Source organism: Hippichthys cyanospilos, chromosome 12 (assembly GCF_059441005.1).
Source record: "Hippichthys cyanospilos isolate Australia breed blue-spotted pipefish chromosome 12, RoL_Hcya_1.0, whole genome shotgun sequence".
Taxonomy (NCBI): Eukaryota; Metazoa; Chordata; class Actinopteri; order Syngnathiformes; family Syngnathidae; genus Hippichthys; species Hippichthys cyanospilos.
This window is the reverse complement of record NC_142380.1, coordinates 5,072,483-5,090,650: the sequence shown is the minus strand read 5'-3', so window position 1 is coordinate 5,090,650 and position 18,168 is coordinate 5,072,483. Positions and strand designations below refer to the sequence as shown.

Genomic DNA, 18,168 nt, shown 5'->3' with positions numbered 1-18,168 from the left:
GAGTTATTACGCCCTAAGAGGCCGATGTGTATTTACAAAAGTAAAGACAAGAACCAATATAAAGCAAATGTGTGTTTCAGTAAAAGGTGTTCAACTACTGAATAATTATGAAAACAAATTGAAAAAGTGTGAAACGTTTACTACATTAAAACGATGTTAAAAAATGTGATAAAGATAGACGAATGTAAACCTTAATAACCGTACAATAACTTCACGCTCATTCTCATTCTACCAATAAAATATATTTCTTTTATTTTCTGCATTTTATTGCTAGCTCACATTATTTTCCAATTTTATTATTAAAATATACCGTATTCTTTTCTTTTCTTTATAGAAAACAAGGGGGTAGGACTAGATAAGTTGTGAACTTAAGGTCATGAAGTGATTTTTTTCTTTAGGTTGTGTTTATTTTTGATGACATTTGTGTTCAATGTTTCTATTTTCAATAAATCAAATCAATTTTCATAGCAGGCACCATCAAGTCACGTTGCCACAACGATGCTTAAGTAAACACCATTAGCTCTCTACTTCCTCTTTTGCTGATTCCCATGTCACTCCTGTGCAGAATATGAGGAAAGTGACTCGAAGTGGACAACAATTACACTTGCACCTCACATGCATTTACAGTATTTTGTATGGTTTTATGCATAAAGCTTGAAAGCTTTCTACTTTGTGCGTTTTCATCAGCCAGATCACTTTTAACAAAATAAATAACTTGAGATGCAACTTTATTAAGATCAAATCAAGTCACTGGATGAATGATGAAAAGTGTGTGCTTGATGGGGCATTTCCTGTTGCCAACCAAAAACGTTATCTTCTCGTTTTACTCCATTTACCGGGCCAATTTTAGGTTTTCAACAGCAGAGAGGGAGGGAAGGCACTTTGTCAATGCTGCCACCTAAGGTTCAAATACCGACACTGCATACTTTAAAAAGACAATGTGTGTGCGCAAAGAGAACGACAGGGGGCGCGGTAATGCAACTAAATCTGATAATCGGGCTGCTTGTAGTTGCATTAGAGGTCTACGTCGTACACTTAATTTGTTGATTTACCGGAATACAACGTTATTATTTTTTTGTATGATTGGTTTGATGACTGAATTATTTTTCAGGGAAATTATTACTTTTAAAAGCACATTTTGATACATGCTGTGGAATGAAAACCAAATCACTGTGCTCAAGGCTGAAGTAGCAACTATTTCCAGCTCAGTTTGCGAACGTCACATGACCAATCTCAGAAAACAAACTTATGTTTTCTTTCGAGTGTAGCTAACTCGAGAGATTCAAGAGTTTTATTGTCATATGCATAGTAATACAACCAAATAAAATTCTTATTCTGTGCACTTCCCCGAGCAGACGACATTCCACAATCAAGCAAATAATAAAGTAGGCAATAAAAATAGACTTTAAACATTTAGCCTACAAGAACGTTCGTGCCTGCAAATACTTTAACATATTTGTCAGTCCAAAATGTCGACTCCACATAAGCAGTGTTACATAGAAGTCACACGTACTGTGTTCAAACGTGAAACCTAACACGTTAATACGTGAAATGTATCACTTTCAAGCGTTAAAATAATTGCTCATTGTAACTTTGTTTCCTCGTGGCTGCGTTACGTTGCCGATAATGCTAAATAATTGCAAGTTGTAGCATTTTGTTCATTTTTGTCACCCTCCCTCCCACCCGGTTCAATTCAACAGATGCACATGCACGAAGCCGCGCCGCGTCTGAGGAGCGGCGGCGCGCACGCGCATCCTCGCCGAGCGCGTCACGCACAAGCACGCACGCAGCAGAAGCAGACTGAAGAGCAGCCAGCAGCCCCGCGCACAAGTTCCGCCTACAAGGTAACATCCGCTTTCTCCACTTTTTCTCCAGAATGACTTCATCATCATCTTCGGCATTCTTGTCATCATTAGAGAAATTTTCTTTTACGCATTTCACCTTTGTCTTTTGTGAGTCACACGCGCCGCGTGCACGGCAGACAAAAGATGAGCGGCCGAGGAAAACTAACGCTCGGTGGTTGGTGGGGAGACTACATTTTTTTTATACATCAAACACAATGTGCACGCAATTTGTTTGTTGGTGTAGTTTATTCATTTTTTTTCCATTCCCCGGCGACGGGGAAACGTGCACGAGCGTGAAAAAAGGGGCGTGTGCCGCGTGCTAGTGGAGCGGCGGACACGCGCTTGACACGCTCACGTTATTTGGTCCATAATGTTAAAATCATTTACAAATATTATATTATCCGATATATGATTATTATAACGTATATATTATGTATTTATCTACATAATGGACCGATAGCGCCACTCAAAATCCTTTGTCGTGAACAAATGATCATTTATCATTCTCTTGAATTACGAAAAAAAAACCAACTACGGACTTATGATGTAGTCATACATTTTTTTTGGCGTGCTCGACGTCGGTTTGTCACTGGCAGCAACACGCACGCGCATGCACGCGCCAACTTGAGGGGTGCGTGTATAGCGGTCCTTTGTTTGCTGGGGCGCGCATGCGCAGTGAGTGTTGGGTGTGGATGGGAAAGATGCCACCTTGCCTGGCGGCTTGGTGGGGAGTGTTACTCCAGGGAGACACACACACACACACGCGCGCACACACACACACGCGCGCACAAGAGATGCTTTTGTGAAGATGTGTGTGTGTGGTGAAAACGAGTGTTCTTGTCTGCAGGGTTCTGATTGGTCAATCCGTCTGTCTTTCAAGCAACATTTTCATCCACCTCACTCCAATCTGTCATTCGAAATCATCATAAATTACAGTCATGTAATAATTAGCATGCTTTGCTCGCATGAACACTTTTTAATGCAGAGGTAATTTGACATAAGACAAAGAGTGGTCGATTTTTTTTTTTTTTTGGTCTTGAGAAACGAACAGAAATTGGAGACCACCCCACCACTAGATGGCACCAACACACCCGGCAGTTCAAATGTGATTGGGGCTACTGTTAATGAGTATTTTATTCATCGATTAATGTATTGATTACTCTCCGATTAATTAGATATTTTTTGATTTCCATACCTTTATTTAATAATAAAAGGGGACATTACTTCAATTAGACAGTGCAGAAAATGCATAAATGAAACGCTTGTGAATCACTTCCTGATTTGTCCCCCCCCAAAAAATAGCTCGCCAAAGTGAAAGCAGAGGTTGACAAATGTAAAGACAGAAATAATCAGTTTCAACCTTAAAGAGCCTTATTTTATGAATCTTATGAATGACAACGCTATAATCGTTCATGAGAAAATGATAATGGGAAATAATCGTTACATATTCGTTTACAGCAGTTAAGATCTCCAGATGAATAAAAACCTTTAATGCATTCGCATATTTATTATTTTTTTCCTAGCCAGCCGCTTCATTCGCTAATAAATTGTGTTTTTAGTGCCATCTGCTGGTGTTGCTGTCAGTTTGATTCATAGAGCTCTTCCGCTTTTTTTTTTTTTTCAATTTTCCTGCTGACGTACAAGCAGCAGGTTGCGTTGGCAACCAAATTCTCGCCCCCCCCTCAAAATAACCATGGTAACGGCAGCAGTATGGTCACGTGATTGGCTCTTGTTCGTTCATCCCGCTGCGTTAGCGTGTGTCAATCTACCTGTGGGCATACAAGTGTGTGTTTGAATGTGTGTACGCTATATCCATGTGTGTAAAGAAACGACACGTAAGTGATCACGTGATCAACAGGTAGTTTTGTGCAGCATCCATCTTAATTAAGCATCAGGCGGTGCCTTGCAGATGGAAGCCGTGCATGCATGTGTGAGTCATCGCTACTCCTGGATTTGTGCAATAAAGAATGGTTACCTTGACTTAGGAGTTGAGTTCTTGGCATGACTAAGCTTGTAACTCAAAATACTCATATTACGTTTTGGTGACTCTGCATGTGTAAATGTATCGGAAACTCACCCGTTTGCTGTTTTTGTGCTAAGGCTCAGTAACAGACGTCAAAGATCTATTTTTACCATGGCTGGCAGTAAATAAATTACTCGTACACAAACCCCAAAATTGGTCCTGTCAAAGCTGGTTCCTATTGACCCAGATATCGGGTTGGTCCTTCCTGGTGCTTTAATTAATAAACTAAGGGGCATGGCCCAATGACCAATTCATGATTTAAATTCTAATAATTGTGGTTTGACTCATTTAAAATTTAAAACTCGCACATTTTGCTAGGGACTCACTATAACAAGAACTGTAAGTTGATTCATGTTCCAATTAATTCACTCTTGTTTTGAAAAGGAACATGCGCTATTGTGTACTTTTTTAATAAGACAAGTTTGATAGCAAGGCTGAAACGGGCAGCGAAGAACCAGGAACAGGAAGTCGATTGGACACGAAGTAGATATAGTGCAAGGCTCGTCGTCGGCTGTTTGAACATGTGGCAATGATAAATCCAAAGGCGCGCAGCCGCAACATGCTGATAAACAGTTGAGGAAGTTCAATTATAGATGCTTGGAGTTTTATTTATTTGCTTTTGCAACAAGCTGAAACACTGGCGATATTACATATGCACTGGAATCAATATGCAGAAATAATTACGTAATGATGTGACACGTAGTACTTCTGAGGTATAACATTTCACACACAATAAAAACAACAAAAAACGCAGATGATGTCAGAGTATAGAAAAAAACTACTGCCAAGGAGTAATGACTTCAATTTTTTATGCCTTAAGTGTTGGTGGCTGGTATCGGCAGCCTCCACGAGTAGCCGATACCTTCAGTGCAACTAAAATGATTAAGGATGCCACTATTTTTTTTTAGCACTACTGAGAGGGGCTGCAAGTATTTTTCCTAACTAGAAGTATGACAAAAGTGTCTTTTTTTTAAAGGGATACTTTTTGAAGTTAGTATTTTGTCAAAATATAATTTGATGGCAATTGTTTTTTTATGTACAATTAATATCTTTAAAAAGACCAATTGACATTTAGCTATATATTAATATACTGTTAAATATAATTGTAATCATTTTTTTCTTGTGTGCTCCTCTTTTCTTGTGCGCTCCTTTTTGCTTGTGTGTCCATTATTTGTGCTTCTCTCTTGGAATGCGTTTTTGTTTGCCTTTAATCTTTAGTAATGTGTTCTTTTTTGTCTTTAATCTTTAGTAATGTGTTCTTTTTTTGTTTGTGATGAACTTTTTGTTTACTTAGTATTTTGTTTTTGTGATTTGCACTTCAGGGCCACCGTAACCATGCCTAAAACAAATGAGTAATGTCACATGCTAAGCAGTCTAACGCAGTCAAAATTCATTTTCGACTCCTTCATACCAACAAAGAGATTTTTAGCTGACATTTGAAAAAACTATTGAAGTCCACGACAAAAAAAAAATCGTATTTAGTTAAGTTAAGGAACTAAGTGCTTTCTAGCATTTTTCCTGCCTTGCAGGAGGTCTGGCACCTGCGCAACAGCGCCCCCTCTCAGCGTGCACACCATCTGTCACCTCGTCTTTGTTAAAAACAGGCTGCGACCACTCACTCGAATGAAAGCCAAATGATCGTTAAATGATTAAACAAAAGGGAACAATGGGAATGTTTTTCTTCGCCGGCAGGTTCCATGATCGAGTTTATTTGCCAGGATGTATTTTTCCTTTCATTTTAAATCGATCCCCGACGCGGCCGCTATGGCGTGCCTCGTCGTCGGGAACGAGTGTGTACAGGTAACCGCCACCATGTCCTTTCAAAAAGAATAAAATTAATTTTGTGTGACATCATCGTCATTTTTCAAAACAATAAGTATTTTTTTTTTTTAATGGAAAGAACCTTAGACTATATGAGCTGCTTGGCTTGTTATGATTGGCAGTTAAGAAAGCAAGGGTTGCCGTGGTGACGCCAGATATGGAAGTCAACACGGCGCTCGAGTTTGTCGATAACAAAGTTTGCTCGCTGCTCTCGCATCTCTGTTGACTTTGTGTTCGCGCCCGTCAATCATTCATTAACTGCCGGAATGTTCTACCGCCGACGCTCACATTGTTAGCTAGCCATCTTGTTAGCTGTTAGCATCATTCTATGTCTTATAGATCTACATAACAATTTAACATTTAGCAGCCTTCATCTTTCAATGACAGGCGACCAGTCCGTTTGTCAATATATTCCCTGAGATAGAATGTCTTATCCTTTGATCTTTACATCAAAGCAGTGAAAGAAGATACTAAGCAGCTGAAATTTCACCCAAAGTTAAACACTTAGTTAACACACTACAAGGAGTGTGCCATCCCTTGGTTAAAATACTGCGAGTACAATGTGGAAATGACCCAAAAATGGTCACAAGGGTTAAAGGAGAAAATGGCCGATTGGATGAATTAATCGCAGGTGATAAAAATGAAAACCTGTGAGGTTGTCGGTCGGTCGTCGCCGCGCTGCAGGAAGTGTGTCACCTCCTCATCCTCCTCCTCGTCTTCATCATTTCGAGGTTACTTGGAGTTCAGCCCCGCCGCCATGACCCATCTTGTCTGCCTGGTTGGCTTTTTGCCCGAACTTGACGCGACTTTTACGCTTGGCGAGAGCAAAATGTGACCGAGATGCAATTGGACCTGTGGAGAGACCCACACCACACGCACAAAACTTCTTGTGATATTTGGCCTTCAATAGATGCGCCAACGCACTCTTTCGTTGACAAAAACATGAAAAATTCACCACATTCATTTTTCATTGAACAAATTATATTTTTCTCAGTTTGGTTACGTGCCTTTCACAAGCAGAGCTTTGATTGGTTACTTGATCCGTGAACATCTGTGAAATTCATATTCCACCTAGATAATGTTCATCAGAAATCTGGTTGCATACAACGTACAGAAATATCGTCAAGAAAATTTATGAATGGCTGTCAAAGCTACTCTAGGAATGTTGCAAATTAGAGAATTGAGACGAACCCCACGTTTCAAAACACAAGTAAAATTATCGCCATAAGCCATTAAATCATTGTGGACATTTCACAACGTGCGAGCTAGTGACTCATAAATATTTTTACACTCCGCGCTGTAAGTCTGCCGCTCATCGCCGTCATATTGATTGCCGGCATATGCCGACGGGCGACGCCCGGGGAAGGCTGACAGATGGCGCAAAGGGACGTAGAAACCGCACGCGCAGATTATTGATCCCCGTGATGGATCCCTCAGAAGATAGACGGCGGGGAAAAAAAAGTGGACACATGGCACGTGTTTCGTATTTGTTACGCTAGAGCAGGATGCAGACGGGTCCTATAAATCACAACGGATATTAGACTGATGATATACGTCTCAACAAGACAGAGGAAGGAATTAAAAGAACACCAAAGCAGGAATTAGACAGACTTGAGGTGGCAAAAAACAGGAAGGAATTAGACCGATTGCGGCTGTTGCTATAGAATAATTGAGCAGGAATTAGACGGATCCCAGATGTTGCACCAGCACAGTGGAGAGGGAATTAGACTGATTTATTTCGTTGCAAGATAACGCAGAGTATCAAATCGGACCAGTTCTGGATGTTGCCATACACCAGGGGTCGCCAAACTACGGCCCGCAGGCTTTATCCGACCCGCTCACGCATTTTGTCTGGCCCCCGGAAAAATGCTAGACACATTTTGTGTTTTTTTTCCCATGTCAAGAGCACAGAAAAAGGTTATTGATATTTGGTGATTCTGAGCTTTAACATTGGTATTTATTTTCATTTTCTCCCCTGTAATACAGAAAGGGGTATTCATATTTGGTTATGTGTGGCAGAAATATTGTTATTTATTTTTTCACTGTTAAGATCCCAGAGAGGGGGATTAATATTTGATTCTGTGCGGGATTAATATTGTTATCTATTTTCATTTTTTTTCTGATTGTCAATATCCCAGAAACGGGCATTAATATTTGGTAATTTCTGGCATTAATATTGTTATTTATTTTCATTTTTTTTCCAGTCAAGATCACAGATAATATTTTATTATGTGTGGCATTCTGGGAAAAAATAAACGTTCACATTCTGACATCTCTGCAATCGTCACAGATTTTTTTTTTTTTAAAGTGACCCGGCCCCCCATCAGAGAAGAGTAACGTGGCCCTCGGATAAAAAGGTTTGGGGGCCTCTGCCGTAGACCGTAGACCATGGAGCAGGAAGTAGCCTGATCCCAAAAGGATTTTTTTGTCGATTTTGTTTGCAGCAAAATGAAAGCTAAGAGAACACTGGAACTTGAGTTATCCTTCTGTCTATTTCAACTCCAATATGTAAATCATACTTTGAGGTTTAACCGACTTAAAACATACGCGCAAGAATGAGACTCCTCAAAGGGGATGAGATTGCCTTCTCTTACAAAAGAACCGCCCATGGAAAACAGGAAAAACTTATTTGGAATTTAAAAAAGCAAACAGAAGTACTTTTGAATCATTCGTACCGATTCTTGTCCGACATGTGTCAGGGAGTTCTTGGTGTGTTCCCGTGTTCCATTGTTGTCCGTGTGCGCTCTTGGGGCAAAGAACAAAAGACAAGTGAAAGGATTGTCACACGCAAACACAGCTGACAACACAAAGTCTTTAGTGAGCAATGCTAACAATGGCTAATGACGTCGCGCTAGATTGTTTTCATGTGTGTTCTCTATTTACTTTTATTGTTCTATTGGATGCATTTCAATCACCCTTTTGTGGTATTTTGTCCACTCTTTTGATCTTTACATCAAAGTCCTTCATGTCGGAGGGAAAGCATTAAAAGAAGCCACTAGGGAGCTGAAATTTCACCCAGATGGTGACGACGAGTCAAAGTTCAACATGGCAAGAACACTTAGTTATCGCGCTACCAGGAGTTTAACATTTTTTGGCTACAATACTGTGAGAACGATGATGAAGAAAATAAAAAAAAAACAAAAAATCAAAAAACTGCACAAGGATTAAGTAAGAAAGCAGCATATTTAGAATATACTAATATATACATTACAGTGTTCCTCAGAACAGCCGCGATTCAGTTATTGGCGTCGAGGAACTAAGTGGAAGTGAGTTATGGAGTTTCATGGAGTTCTTTGCCACCACCTTGTGGTACCTGTGGGAAATTACTGTAATTTCCCCAAATATACGACACACTTTTTTCGCAAAATTGAAAACCAAAAGAATGGGTGCGTCCTATAAATGGGTTTTATTCAATGGAATTTGGGGAGGATTGATCTGTCAGCTTCATTTCGAGTTTTGACGCAAACATCAGTTGCCTGTCGCAGCTAACAGTAGCTCGTGTTAGCTGGGGTAATTACGGCATTATTTTCAATAAAAGAAGCAAGCAACCTCAACCAACGTTCGAGTACATCCTTGTTCACACACAGAAATATTACCAAAACAAAAAGTGCACCAGTTAGAGAACACGGAAATGTATTCCATTGGCTTTATTAATTGCAGTCTTTTGGCATATACAGTACACTCGATCATAATTTTGGTGGAACACTGATGATCCGCAACTTCGGGTATTTTTGGTAAAATGAACATTAGCCGCAACGCGAGGAAAAACGAGTGCTTCGAGGGCCTACAATGTCACACCGGTGCTGCATTCACTGACCACTTACAATGTGGGAAATCTGAAACACACAACGCGCAACAAATATATAATTTACAGAAAATAAGAGCTTAGCAAGATGAGATTTATTCTGTTTTGCTATCGTTTTAATAGTGTCTGTGCGTCTTATAAATGGCAAAATAGAAAATACCAGAATTTGACCCCAAAATTCCTATACACATGTGTGTCTTATATTTGGGGAATTGCAGTACTGTACATCCTTTTTGATGGTGGGTGGCAAATAATCAGGGATTTGTTAGCCGAATGCTAACACAAAATGAAAAACGGCATTTACACGCTAACAATGAGTCTGTATGACTGTTCTATACTGTTCTATACCAAGAAGAAGCAGAATGAATGATGTGTGACGTTAAATTATGAACAAGTATATGAATTTAATAAACTGTCAAGTGACAAGCATCCAATTAAATCTGCCGGTTCAATTTTGCTATTGTGTGTGTGTGTGGACGCGTGCACAGAGAAGCTATGAGGAGAGATTCTTTTGATCATCCACAAAGACTTCTTGACAGCACTTGAAGCATCAAATATGTGTTACCATGGCGATGGGGGGGGGGGCGTATCAAGCAAGAGTCTGAATAATTGTCAGGAACGGCGATGATGTTGACGATAACGACATGTGTCGGCGGCTTTTCAGTAACAAAACCTCCGGCGGGCGCCGTCTTGCGTGCCTTTGATGTAGCGCGCAGCATTTGGTCACGTGATCTGTCACAAAATGGCCGACAGGGAGCGTGGTGCTATTGCAAAATCCATACGTGGGAACAAGCCAGAAACTTGGAAGTCAAATCAGTATTTCGCGGGCCACATCATGTGGCGGCCCGGTTCTTGGGTTTGACACCTGTGCTTAAGACTGACATCGTACACCACGAACGCGGGAAAAGGAATGACACTAAAACTTAACCCGGAAGCAGGAATGAACCTAATGCAAAATGCTTTGTTGTTTTTTTGCGCGCAGACGCCCGAGGTCCGTCCGCCATGGGAGGCAAACTGAGCAAAAAGAAGAAGGGCTACAACGTCAACGACGACAAGACCAAAGAGCAGGACGCCAAGGCGGCGGAGGGCTCCGCCCCTGACGAAAACCAGGCCGCCAAGGACGTCAAAGACGAGACCGCCCCGGCGGCCGCCAACGACGCGGCGCCCGCCAAGGAGGCGGCCCCCGCCGCCGCCAAGGAACCGGAAAAAGAGGCCAACGCCGAGCCCAAAACGGACGGCGGGCCCGCCAAAGCCCAGGAGACCGCGGCCCCCAAGGAGGCCGCCGCCCCCGCCGTCAAAGATGAGGCCGACGCCAAAAAGACTGAGGCCCCCAAAGCTGAGGCGGACCCAAAACCTGCCGAGACCCCTAAAGAGACCCCCAAGGAGACCCCCAACTCCACGGCGGCCCCCGAAGCTCCGCCCAAAGACGCCACCGAGGCACCAAATAAGGATCAAAGCAAAGATCAAAGCGTTGCCGTTCAAGATTGATTGTTGGATGCCCGCGGGAAAGCCACGCCCACTTTGGACAATAACAACGAGAATCCAGAATGACCACCGCCAAACCCGCTGGAGCGACACCCGAACCCCTCCCATCCCACATGAGAAGCATTAATATTGTTCTGATGAACTCCGCCAGCTGCCCGCTCATCATCACAGCCGTCACATGACCGCCTCGGCCGCGCCCCCCTCACACAAAACTTTCTTAAAAAGTTCCAAAATAGACAAAGATTTCCTAAATAGTCAAATAGATTTTATACCGACATTAAAAAAAAAAACAAAAAAAACATTTGTAACATTTCTATGCTGGTTTGGAACCTGATCTTTAGTATTCTACGCAAGTATGATCTGATTACAATCTGATTTTGGTCTGCTTTTAATCTGGTTCAGGTCTAGTTGTGGCTAGTACCAAACTAGGACTAGGTTGTTCCTGAATTGGGTCTGATTTGGAACTGATCTGGGACGAATTCTGGTCTGGGTCTCGTCAAATTCCAATCTACTTTGTGTCAAGTTTTAGCGTGGCGTAATCTTTGACTAGTTTGGAAGTAGTCTGGTTTTGAATCGGCATCGGTCTGGAACTAGTCTAGTTCTAAATTGGAAGTTTAGCGCTACCATCATGGCTCTAGTCTAGTCCTGGTCACCATAAATATAAACTGGTTCTAAATAAATGTAGTCTGTTAGTCCCGTCTAGTTCTAGTCTGATGCTCACCTGGCACTGGCATGGTCATAGTTTGGCTCTAAATTGGTTTTAATTTGGTATAGGTCAAGTCCTAGGCTAGTTCTGGTCTAGTTTTAGATTGGTGCTAATTTGGTAAAGACCTTGTCTTGTACTTGGTACTTGTATGGTACAAGGCTGGTTTAGTCTGGTTCTAATCTGGTCCTGGACTAGTTTGACTTTGGTGATGACCTGGTTCTAGTCCGGTCCTCATCAGTTTCTAGTTTAATTCCAGTTTGCCATACTAGTTTAGTCTGGTCTAATCTGGTCCTGGACTAGTTTGATCTAGATCTGGATAAATATGGTTCCAAAGTGGTACTGATCTGGTTCTATTCTACTCTGAGTCTAGTTCCGGTCAGGTCCTAGTCTGGGGCTAGTGCAGAAGATGTCTGGTTCAATATCGGTCCTGGTCTGGTACTGTTGTAGTTTGGTTCTAGTCTAATACTGGTCTTCATGGAACTAATCTGGTTCGGATTTATTTTGGCACAGAGCAGAAATCAGAACTGGGATTTCTCAAGGTTTTGGATGCCAAATTGGAGTCCTAATAATAAAAAAGCTTGTTTCTATGGCAACTGTCCTGATGCAACTCCTTATTGGTCACGCCTTCACTTCATACGAGCCCCGCGTGCACACGCAAGCGTAGGTCATGTACATGTATTGTTTGTGCATGCGTGTGCAGCTGAAAGTTTGAAGACACTTTGTCTTGCTCCCGAAGGAGAAAGCGTCTCCATACTTTCGCCCGCATGTCAAAACGTATGCGCGAATGCCACACGCATGTCGTCGCATGTTCTGGCCTTCTTTTGCATGTGCTGGTCAATCCGATCTTTGGATCCCACGGGGAAAAGCTGGCGTGCGTTTCCATGGCAACCGCGTGTCTCCTCCCCAGCCGACGGCGCTCGCTCCAGGTTCCCCCCGAAAAACACAGAAGATAAAGAAATTGAAATTTCAGTTGTATGTTTACTTGTTGAAATGGTGCAAGTCGTAATAAAAAAAAATATCCAATTGACTTTTTTGTTTTGTGGTTTCCGTGACGACGCAGCTCGTTCGTTCATTGTTAGCACTAGCATTGCTAGCACTGATAGCATTGTTTGCGCTGCAGATAACGTTTTTGCCCACTTCCTTACTTCTTTCTTCCTTCCATCCTTCCTTTGCTACCTCTTGTCCATCCTTCCTCCCATCTTCTTCCCATCCCTTTCTGCTTCCTTCCTTCCTTTCGCTTAATTCTTTCCTTTTTTCCACCCTTCCTTCGCTGCCTGCTTCTTTCTTCTTCCTTCCTCTTCCCTCCTTCCTTCTTTCTTCCCGCCCTCATTTCCTTTCGTCTTTTTTCTTATTTCTTTCCATCATTCTTTCGCCTCTTCCCACCCGCTTGTCCATTCTTTTTTTCTTACACCTGCCCTCCGTTCTTTACTTATTCCTTTCTTCCTTCCTTTTTGTTCTTTCCTCCTTTCATCGCTGTCTCCCTCCCTCTTGTCCATTCTTCTTTCCTCTCTTCCTACTGCCCTCCTTTTTTTTCCTTTCTCTTTCCACCCTTCATTCGCTGCATCTTGTCCGTCCGTCCTTCTTTTCTGCTTCCGTCCCTCTTGTCCTTCCTTCCATCTTTTCTTTCTTTCTTACTCTTCTCCCTTGCTTGCTTCATTTCATTCTTTTCTCCCTACCGTCTTCCTTTTTCTTACTTCTTTCCCTCCCAGCCTTCCTTCGCTGCCTCCCTCCCTCTTGTCCGTCCTTCTTTCCTTCCCACTGTCCTCCTTTCCGTCTTTCTTCAGTTTTATTCTTTCACTCCTTCCATCCTTCATTTACTGCATCTTGTCCATCCTTCCTTCCTTCCTTCCTCCCTCCAGTCCTTCCTTCCTTCTGTCCCTCTTTCTTTCATTTTTTTCTCCCTACATCCTTCCTTTTTGTCCTTCCTCCCTCTGTTCCTTCCTTTGGTTCCTCCCCACCTCCTTCTGTCCCTGACTTCCTCTTCCTTCCATCTTTCCTCCTTCCTTTCCCTCCTGTCCTCTTCCCCCTTCCTTCCTACCTCCCAATCCAAATTCACGCTGGTGTTTGTTTGTCAGCTAGCGAAGACGTCGATCAGGCGTCGAAGGCGGTGTCAAGATTGATTGTGGACAACGTGTACCCGCCGCAGCCAAGTCAAAGCGCTTGATTGGCTTGCCAGCTTCCTGCATCATGACCATCGGTTGCTAAGACGACGCGGGTGTCCACTTTCGCCTAGCAACAGGCACAGACGGGTTGGAAAGAAGGATGACTGGATGGAAGGAAAGAAAAGTGCTAAAGGGGGAGGGGAGATTGCATGTGCAGGGGGAAAGGAAAAATATGGGATGCCATATGTGGGCGTGTGCACATACACATGCACGCGCTGTACATTATGTAGCATCTTACTTAACCAGCATTCGCCTTTTGTCTCTACCTTTCCTTCCTTCCTCCATCTTGTGACATGTCCCTCCATTCCTTGCTATTTTGTCCTTCTTTCCTTCCTTTTTTCTTTTCTTCACGTGGACTTTGCTTCTTCCTCAATGAAGGCGCAGGTCAGCGTCCTTCGTTATATATTTCCAACGGCAGAGTTGGTCGCCGTCAACCGATTCGATAGTGTTCTGCTGTCGCCGGTGGGGCTCCGGGGCTTGTTGCCTAGCAACAGGCTGCAAGCGGCTGGCACTGCGATGGTAGCTTTGCCTAAGATGGCGTTTGATGGTAGAAATGGAAATGTAGGACGCTCGTCTCCGGGGGGAAGTCAACACACATGCACGCACACATGTACATATGGAAAAGTGAGACGAGGTCTTGGACACGAAGCGGAAACGGGCCTGATGCGACTCCTTCACCGTGATTAGTTGCTCATAACAGTTTCATTGACTGTTGCAAGTACCGACAATGTTGCCAGTCAAATATGATGACTTTGCATTGGCAGTTCCAGCCTTCCCAGAATATCCATGTGTCCACTCATGTCCATTTTGTCTCAGCAGGACAGCAAAATCAATTGCATTTAACCCTAAATACAGAAGACATCAGTGGACAGTCCAAAATGTCCTCAAAGGAGAACACTTGGACCTAGTATGCTAGCTCTAATGGTTCAAAAGATATAAACCAAAAGTAAATGTCTACAGTGGACACAAATGAATAGTCAATTAAAAAATGAAACCAACGATCATTACAGGAACGACCCTGGAGAATATCAGCAAATGTGTGAACATCTGAAATGGCGTTATCTGCGGGCAATGTTACAGCGGGGCGGAAACGTTCTATGGTTCAAACTGGAAACCAGGAAATAGGCTCCACTTAGGCGTACATATTGAAAAAGGGAACAAGGTTATACCACGTTTATCCGAAGTCGAGGGGTGTTTGGTTTGGCTTGCCATTCCATGTCTTTTGACATGCAGTTGGGTAACCATAATAGTCATAGTTACAAAATAAACACGAGGCTACAAATGATTGTTGCAATAAATGTGGGTGTTATTTTTGTTTTTTTGTGACTCGTGTTACAGCAAAGGCCTCCAAGGAACAAGCAGGTGGAGAGGGCTAAACAAGAGTTGATTACGTGAACGAAACATTTCGAAATAGGTAAAAACATAACATTATTTTCCATAATGTTGTGTGGTATTGACTTAGGTGAGCTCATCTTACCTCAATCACAATTTCGTCCTCTCCCATATTTCTTTCTCGCTGTTTTACTCTCCAACTATTTCTTTTTAGCTTTTAACGTGCAAATTCGAAGTGGCGCTCTCCCTGCTGGTTCAAACCGGCACTGCAGCTCGCCCGTCGGTTGCCATAGCAACCGCCGCTCTTTAACAGCCGTCAGGCCAACCGCCGGCCAGTGGGACCAGAGACTTGACCTCGCCTTAACAAACACTCTCCATTGAAAGCTTCACATCACACGTACACAGTTAGCCACCCTATTGCACGTTAAACACGCACGCGCGCACACTGCTCCAGTCTGGCGGTCGCCATGGCAACTGCGTTCTCTTCCCTTTAAAGTCAAGGGCTGAGTTGGGAGTGAATTGAGTGTTTTTTTTTAAACACTCGATTGGGATTTCCTGGATTGGGAAGCCTGGATTGTCCTTGAGAAGATCTGAATTTTTCTCTGTAATTGTGGTTGGCGACCAGTCTATTTTATGACTAATTTGTTTGTAGACGTCACCGTTGTCAACATGTTGAAATCGCACATGGGGTTCAACATCCATAATTCCTGTTGAAAATCTACAGGAATCTATTCTGACAAAGAATGGGATATGTCTTAAAATTTTTGAGTGTCACATAACATCGGTGTCAGGGTTTTTTGTTTTTTTTTGCGGATTCACGGTTTGATTCTGACATGTCGTCGCCAGCGGCTGCAGCGATGAGTGTGGTCATTTACTGCCCTCTAGCGGACATTTACGTACACTGCACAAGCCCTCGGCGAAACCATGGAAACGTCACGATACCAAACTCGTCCTTTTTTCTTTCTCTTGTCCTAGCTTCCTTCAATTCGGCCTTTCCTCTTCCTTCAATTTTTGCTCCTTCCATCCGTTTGCTTGACTCCTTCCTTCTTACAGCCCTATGCCTTCCTTCCTTCTCTTTCTTTTTTCCTTCCTATCTTTAGTCAGTCAATTTCTCCTTCCATCAACCATCCCTCCTTTTGCTTTCAATCAGTCCTTCCTTTTTCCTTCCATCCTTCTTTCTCTGAGTCCTGAAGGATTTTTTTTTTCAGTTTTCCCTTTCCTTCCTTCTTTCAGTCCTTTATCTGCCCTTCCTTTCTCCTTCCATCCATCCCTTGCTCCCTTCCTATTTTGTTGCTTCCTTCTTTCCATCCCCCTTCTGTCTCTTCCTCACTCTATTCCTTCTATCTTTCCTTTCATCCTTCCTTGCTACCTTTTTTTAAAGGAAAGAAAGCTGCCAGAAAACAGGAAAGAAGACAGCAGAAGGCGGCGGTATAAAAAATTAAACATTTTAATTGAGCGGTCGCATATAAAAGAAATAGAAAAAAGAAAGATGGACGGCGGCTGGAGAGGGAGGGGCAAAGTCCGGAGGGGTTAAAGGTCACGTACAAAGAGAAAGTGACAAATGACAGGAATGGCGTCGGGACGCTGAGGAGGAAAAAAAAAAAAGACACTTGGACACATGGCAAGCGGGTCCCGTTCCACGCGCTGCAGCGACAACGTTCGTGAGGGTCCGGCGGTTCCGGCTGCGGGTTCCCCCTAGGATTGCATAATTACGGGAATTTTCAGACTTGTCAACTTTCCACGGGAATTCATGGAAACAAATCTACCGACGATCACGCTGGCATTGGCCCAGTGGAGTCTTCAGTCGAGCTAACTCGCTAACCCGCCGGCCGCGGACCGAAAGGCCGGAGGCGGAGCCCGAATGGGACCACCGACCTCCAAAATACGCTACCTTTCCTGCGAATTCCCAGGGAAAGTTTCCAGTCGAGAACGTTTCCCAAATCCTTCGGCCGACGGTCCGAGTTCGGTCTCAGGACGCGTCCGGCTTGTCGGGGGCGTCGGCGTGGTGGGCGGCGCCCCCGTCGTTGGCCAGCAGCGTCCTGCGGTTGTAGTGGTGATGGTGGTGCGCCTTCATGATGGCCGAGTTGTTGTTGTCGTTGAGGATCTGCTTCTGCTTCTGCCGGTTGAGCGACTGGACCAGTCCCAGCACCACGGCGGCCAGCGAGTACTGGCCGGTCATCTTGCGCGGCTGCATGATGAGCGGGTTGGGCAGCACGCGGCCCGACAGGAAGTGGGTGCGGATTTTGCCCTCCTGCTCGCTGATGCCTTTGACGTAGATCTCGCCGCGGTACTCCAAGGCGAAGCCGCGCTCCCTGAGGACGGCCGAGGTCTCCTCGGGGACCTGGATCTTGCCGCTCACGCCCGTGCTGTCCATGCGGCTCGCCAGGTTCACCGTCTTGCCCCAGATGTCGTACTGCGGCTTCTTGGCGCCGATGACGCCCGCCACCACCGAGCCCTGGGCCATGCCTGGACGGACGCGCCGGGAGAACAGGGAAAAAACAAGTGGGCCGCTAGTCCAGAATCTCCACGGAGAGTCCAGACTTTTCTTTTTTAGGCAAAACAGATTTGGAATATTCATTTAACCCAAAATTTGGCTCGAATGAATAATCCACAAAACAACTGAAAATTGAGTTTGTGTTCTCTTATTGTAGAAAAACATAATTGGATTATTGATTTATTGAGGTTAAAATAATGAAACCCAAAAAATTGGTCAAATTAATAGCGTGAGACACAAGCCAAAAGTCGCGTTGTTGTGCAAAAAACAAATGTTGGTTTTTAGCAAATCAGGTTTGGAATATATTATCTAATTAATAATCCACAAAACAACTGAAAATTGTGTTTTCATTCTCTTATTGTAAAAAACAAAAAACAAAAACATAATTGGATTATTATTGGGGTTAAAATAATAACCCAAAAAGTTGGGTCAAATTAATAGGGTACAACACAACACAAAAATTAGGATGTTGGTGCATAAAACAGATGAAAACTAG

The 18,168-nt window shown here is 43.4% G+C and overlaps 2 protein-coding genes and 1 long non-coding RNA gene across 4 annotated transcripts in view; 1 reads left to right on the top strand and 2 right to left on the bottom strand.

The window, feature by feature from the left end:
- Positions 1-1,701: 1,701 nt before the first annotated feature.
- On the top strand, positions 1,702-12,711 carry basp1 (brain abundant, membrane attached signal protein 1). The gene is made up of 2 exons (XM_088428718.1): positions 1,702-1,844; positions 10,476-12,711. Exon 2 carries the CDS (start codon positions 10,496-10,498, stop codon positions 10,979-10,981), a length of 486 nt encoding a protein of 161 aa, XP_088284844.1. The 5' UTR covers positions 1,702-1,844; positions 10,476-10,495; the 3' UTR covers positions 10,982-12,711.
- LOC148414498 (uncharacterized) lies at positions 4,600-15,516 on the bottom strand. The gene is made up of 3 exons (XR_015867371.1): positions 15,324-15,516; positions 8,364-8,433; positions 4,600-6,540 (listed from the first exon to the last, which is right to left on the bottom strand). It is a non-coding gene; the product is annotated as an uncharacterized LOC148414498 (long non-coding RNA).
- Positions 15,517-16,609: 1,093 nt separating this feature from the next.
- Positions 16,610-18,168, bottom strand: part of adcy8 (adenylate cyclase 8 (brain)) — a 35,649-nt gene continuing 34,090 nt past the window's right edge. For both annotated transcript variants that reach the window (XM_088428715.1, XM_088428716.1), the window contains one exon: positions 16,610-17,644. In XM_088428715.1, the coding sequence (XP_088284841.1) occupies positions 17,148-17,644 (497 nt within the window). In that variant the 3' untranslated portion in view covers positions 16,610-17,147. The remainder of the gene's footprint in view (positions 17,645-18,168) is intronic.